The 6,061-nt window shown below is 35.7% G+C and overlaps 1 protein-coding gene across 1 annotated transcript in view; it reads right to left on the bottom strand.

Annotated features, from left to right (window-relative positions):
* si:ch211-127i16.2 (probable flavin-containing monoamine oxidase A) overlaps positions 1–2,002 on the bottom strand; it is a 103,542-nt gene extending 101,540 nt beyond the window's left edge. The window contains exons 1-2 of the mRNA XM_038268250.1: positions 1,812–2,002; positions 1,653–1,740 (exon numbers count right to left, since the gene is read on the bottom strand). Coding sequence (XP_038124178.1) covers positions 1,653–1,740; positions 1,812–1,929 — 206 coding nt within the window. The 5' untranslated portion in view covers positions 1,930–2,002. The remainder of the gene's footprint in view (positions 1–1,652; positions 1,741–1,811) is intronic.
* Positions 2,003–6,061: the final 4,059 nt, after the last annotated feature.

The following is a 6,061-nucleotide window of genomic DNA, read 5'->3' on the forward strand; positions in this document are numbered from 1 at the left end:
AGTGGTTCAGGTAGTAAAGGGAAAATAGCAAAAACAACACAGTGTTGCTCATTTAGCAGCTTATTCACTGTATTTTTGCGTTTTTTCCGACCCCTCTAAAATCTTTTGTTTAAAAAAAAAAGACAATTTTGTTGATTTTACTCTGCATTTTTGGCGAGTTTAGCAAAAATAGCAATTGTTGTACCGTTACTGTCTCCCAGTCACAGGCAGCTGCCTCGTCCTGAAAGCTCTGCATGCAGACAGAGCACAGAAATGGTGAATAAAACCGGATTCTGTCCTGGATTATGAAGCAATATAGTTTTTGCTGGTGAAGGTTCTCAGTCAACCAGGTCATAATCATTCCAACAAAATAAAAAAAACAATCCACTGGACTTGGATTTCCAAGTTTGAAGACGTTTTGCTTCAAACTTGGCTTCGTTGGCTGCAATTGCAGTCTTTATTAGACTACAGTATAAAACCTCGAATTCAACGCTATTCCTGACATATTGTATCATTGATTTGAATCAGTGTCTTTTTTTCCCCTAAAATTGTTGCATAAAAATAACTTTATCAGACAGCTTGAGTTACTCAGCTCAGGACCTGTGTGTCTCTGATTAATGTTTTTTTTATAAACTTTGGTAAATGCAGTGTAGATTCAGGCAGTTAAAAAAAAAATCATACATTATATCATAAAATTTGGTTAACATATATTGCATTTCAAATAAATTTTTATGACAGTGACGTAGTTAATTATTATGGTTTTGTTTTTAGATACATGTCACCACATACATCACCACAGTTAAAACCATCCTAGAGAAAACCCTGGCAAATATGCCTAACGGGTTTTATTTTAAAATATGTTCTTATTGTGATTCGCAACCATAATTTTAACATTTCACCAATTTTTTGGTGCCTCCCTCACTAATTGTTGCCTTGGGCACAATAGATGATGCCTGTGGGTGAAATGCAGACACTGGGTAAAAAATGACGGCTAACATGTTATTTGAGGCCAGGCCTAATGTTGAGAAGAAATATTTATCAGAAGGAAACCGTAATGAGCTTATTAAACTCTTAAACCAGGGTCATCACTTCTTTATTTTTTTTTTAGAGATCTTCAATTTAATGTCAGTATTTTTTTCATTTTTGCGTTAATACCAGGAGGCTTGAAGTTAATACTAAGTGTTGCTTCATGTTGCTTTTAATAAGGTCTACTGGTTGATAGAACTGAGATACTTTAGCCCCAGTTATATTAACATTAATAAGGTCATATTTTACATTTATTAAATTGGATTATGCATTAGGGACAATTTCAAAATCTCTTTTTGAGTCAAGTTTGAAATAAATTAAGTTTCTAGGTGATATTTAGTTTTTTTATTAGTGGATCTCTAAAGGTTGGGTGTAGAATCAAACTGCAACCTTACTGAAGAGTTCTTACATAAATGAGCAATTAGATGCCTGATCTGTTGTGTGATGATATTGATGCTCCTTAATCCCCACTGTGAGTCTTCAAGGGTTTTATTATTAACAGCTCACCTGTTATCTTTTTCTAATGGTCCTGGTAAATTGAGGGCAAGCCGTTCTCTTTTAGCTCCAAGGTGCTAAAGTCCTGTCATCTTTACTTTGTCATCTCTGGCTTAATTATGCATAGAGCAGATAAAACCAGCTTTAATTACCTTCCGACCCACTGTCCTCCTAAATCCCAGCGATCAACACCGTCGGCTGCAGGGATTTCAGAGGACACGGTGCGACCTCCCACACGATCTGACAGAAACACAGCAAACATTAAGTAAACAAGTTCATTTAAGCTTCACTTTCTTCCAAGGTGCACAAACCTTTCGCCTCTAAGATAACGATTTTCAGTTTAGGGTCCCGTTTTCTGAGCAGATGAGCCGCACTCAGTCCAGAGAGCCCGGCTCCGATTATAACAACGTCCCAGATGTCAGCCGTCATGTTGGAAGTTCAGGTGAGTCTGATTATTTAGGGTAAAGGGTAAACATTGTTGTCATTGCTTTAATCTGACGTTTTCCCCAGCTAAAATGCTGATTGGTTGAAAGTTTTCTGCACCCGGAAAGCGTAAAGGTAATGGGTCAACCTCTTGATAGTCAGCCGGTATATAACCTGGATAGAAGGAGGAGTCATTTCGTGGCTGATGATCAAGAATGACCAAATAGATATATCTTTTAACTTTATAATTACACATCAAGTAAAGCATTATAAATTATACATTTTAAATCCTATTAATGATCTATTCCTCATTGCATATAAATATGCCTCATGGTTGTGTTGGAATCCTGGTTGTGTTGGAATAATAAAGAATAGGGATAACCTTTTGCAGAGAAAGGACAATGTGAAAAAAAATATATGTGTGTATACATATATATATATATATATATATATATATATATATATATATATATATATATATATATATATATATATATATATATATATATATACACACACACACACACAAAATAGACAACACTTTAAATAATTAAATGAACTTGTCAGGGATGGTTGTGGTTTTTGAGGAGCCTAATGCAGAGGTGAGGAGGCCGTGATGAGTTTTTGTAGATTTAATAAATAAACACAGGTAGCAGAGGTGGGAATAAAAAATCCGACATGAAAAATGTAAAACAAACCAGAACTATAGAGGCATCAGGGTAAAACAATCACAAGGAGCCAGGGTAACCCCGAAATCCCACATACTCTGTCAGCGCTCCGCTCCGCCCCGCTGCGCTCCAGACCGCCTGCGCAAAGCAAAGCAAAGCCTACAGCCTCCGCTGTGGCTCCCGTCCGCTCCGCTCTGAGTTCCTTGGAGATCGTAGAGAGCATGCGCGAGATGAACCAGGGTTTCCGCAGATCATTAAAAATAATTACAATTCATTAATTAATACTTTTTTTTTAAATCAAGGCCTTAATTGGCACTAAAATTAATTAAATATGTTTATCATGGCATTTATAATTAATTAATTAATTTGCGTGGAACTGATCATAAAGTCGTATGTTCGGAAAGGAAGCTCGAGGCGGAGAAAAAGCTAGAGAATATATATACATATATATACGTATATATATATATATATATGTGTGAGTGTGTGTGTGTGTGTGTGTGTGTTTACATACATACAGGAGTCATGGAACTGTGCTTACAGCTCCTTCATATTTCATGTACACTAATAACTTGTGTACATGGTACTTGTTGATGGCATTAAAATCAGTTCTAATAGCATTAAATTAGAGCGCTTAAATTAATATGGCATATTAATAAAATCCCACCATAATCCAGCATATGTTCAGTTTCTGCCGAAATATTTATTTTTTATTTTTTTGTAGATTTTTGTAACAGGGATAACTAGGATAATTCAAAACTGCTTTTTTTGAATTGAACTTTGTTTGTTCTCTACTCCCAAACTCAGCGTCTCTTCATCCATTCCTGTAATAAGAAGTTTCTTTTGACTAGATTTAATTAAACTTTAATTCCTTCGGTATAAAATAAATATTTTGATTGAGATGAGGCATCTGCTACCTCGTTGGTGAATAACCAATAGTTTACACCCAATAATTTAAATAAACGGTGTAAGTTTTTTTTTATATATATATAAGAATTATGCTATAATTTCTAGTTACTGATCTTTGCTACTATATTTTAATTTGACGAACCAGAATTTCTCAATGTTCTTTTTCCTGTTTGGTGCGATTGCAATTGCGGGTCTTGACCTGGCACGACCGGATCGGGGCAAAAAATAGCATGGCTCTGTATTTTGTTGGTGAAGGACGGAGAAGACGTACGTGGATGGAGACGTGCGGAGGAGTAGCGGTGGATGTGGAACAGCTCTCATTGATTTACATGAAAGACAAGCTCTCAGCACGACGTACGTCAGCGGAGAGCTATGGTGGACTGAACAAAGAGAGGGCTAACGAGCAGATTGGGAGCAGGTGTGAAGAGAGCAGTCAAGGAAGGAGCTAGGGAAAAGGAGACCAACTCAAGAGGGCAACAAATAAAAACCTAAGAATATATCTCATATATCCAGATAAATACAACAAAAAATGAATGAAACCAATAAAACTAGAAAACATGGAGCAAAGTAAAACATAACAGAACCAAGACCATGTCATGAATCATGTTAACATGTGTGGAGATCTTTGTATTATTGGATCTAGGCCTTGTTATTGAGGCTAGCTGTGTGTGCAAAGAAGCTTTGCACGTTTCTGGCTTTGATGGTCCATGATGAGGCAGAGGGAGTCCATGTGACTGAAAATGATGGGGAGGATGGGGCTGTGCTCATAGATTGTTTCCTTCCTTCTATGTTAAGAAAGAAAAATTAACCTTAAACCAAGGGGAGGGACTCAGACTAAGCTTTAAAAAAAAACCTAGGCCCTACCCACTGTCATCGCAACCCCAACCCATTTACAGGGGAAAAAAGACCTTTTCCCTTAACAACACCACTTTAAGAGACATAGACAGGTATGGTGCTTTGCAAGCTAACAAAAGCAGCCAAACGACCCCCATTCCAAGGGGTGGACCCGTTCAATTTTCATGTTTTCTAAACAAAAACAAGGGCTTTTTGGGCTCCTGTATATAGCCTCGAACTCAAAGTTATTCTGATATTTTTGAATTGAAAAAGCCTCCTGGATGGGAAGCAAAATTTCTTCAAACTTGGAAACAGAGTCCAGTGGGTTTTTTTTTTTTTTTTACTTTTTTGGAATAACTATGACCTGGATGACTGAGAATCATTTCAGGGCTCCCCTCTAAAAGGTCCAACTTGAAATGTATTGTATAACCTACTGAGAGACAATGTGAGGTAGTTAAAAGAAAATAAATTTAAACCATTAATTATTCACTCTATAAGTGACTAAAGCTAAGACCAGTTTTTCTGCTTCACTACATCATGTTTTTCATTTAAGAGAATATGCAAAAAGGACTGAACTGAACAAGGGAAACATAAAGTGACAAATAGTGAAACAAGGCTGAAAGCAAAACCGGGTTCTAAAAAAATTATAACCAGATATGTGAATAAAAAAAACTTAATTTCAAAGGCAAGATCTTGTGTTTTTGCTGATTATTTTCTTCTGGCGAAACCCTCACAGGAATACATCTTTTATGTTTTGTTACATAGATAAATAAAGGAATTGCTCAAAGTTTAAAACGAGTAGGAGTATGAGGTCAGAGAATAGTTAAGAACATTTTTACACGAATCTTATTTTCATACTTTATCAGCTGGTAGCAATAAACATAAGTGTTTTCCAAAAATCGCCGGAAGCTTGTAAAAGACATGAGCTGGTAACTGGAAAAAGTATCTTATATTTCTTATGCAGCTTGGTACTGAGATAAAGCTCCTTATCCTCTGTCTCTAATCCATTTTCTGTGTTTGTGTCTTCTGAAATATTCCCCAGCATATCTGATTTATAAAGGCGATTTTTTTTTCTGTAGATGCAGCACAGAGATAACCCCAGCAGTCTATTATTGTTATTTCTGCTTTTTCAGAAACCTTTGTGTCGGATATGAACTGTGGTGCTTTGAGTAAATGCCTGAAAAAAAGAGGTTTTACTATTTTTTTCTTTTTTTGTCATCTGAAACCCTTTCTTTGTTTTTCTCCTGAGTGTTTAAAAGGGTAAATAAAAGGTCAGTAACAGGTATGTGGTGTATTGTTTACCCAAGAAATAAGAGCGAGTTTGGGTACTTTTTTTGTGTTCAAGGGCACCTTTGGTTTCTTTTTTAATTCATGTTCTAGTTATGTAAAATTAAAGGGAAAAAAAGCAAAATATACATATGTATAGAGCTAATACAGCGAAACACCTACTGTACATAAATAAGGAAAGGCAAAAAGATTTAGCAAACAGTAAATTCTCAATGTATTTTTTTATCCTTTCGTTTAACAATATTTAAGAACACTGACTGACATTTAGGCTGGAGAAAATCTATGTCTTAAAGATACTTTTCTTTGTGCTGCTGCATTTAAACTTAATTTAGTTTTGTTTGCAAGGTTTAATATGTTTGTGAAAGTTTATTCATTTTCTTTAAATGTTTAGGGAACGATGTAACATCAGTGAACCAATCAGAAAGCTTTCAGTTAATGAAGCA

This window comes from Cyprinodon tularosa, unplaced genomic scaffold, assembly GCF_016077235.1.
Source record: "Cyprinodon tularosa strain WSP-4 unplaced genomic scaffold, ASM1607723v1 ctg7, whole genome shotgun sequence".
Taxonomy (NCBI): Eukaryota; Metazoa; Chordata; class Actinopteri; order Cyprinodontiformes; family Cyprinodontidae; genus Cyprinodon; species Cyprinodon tularosa.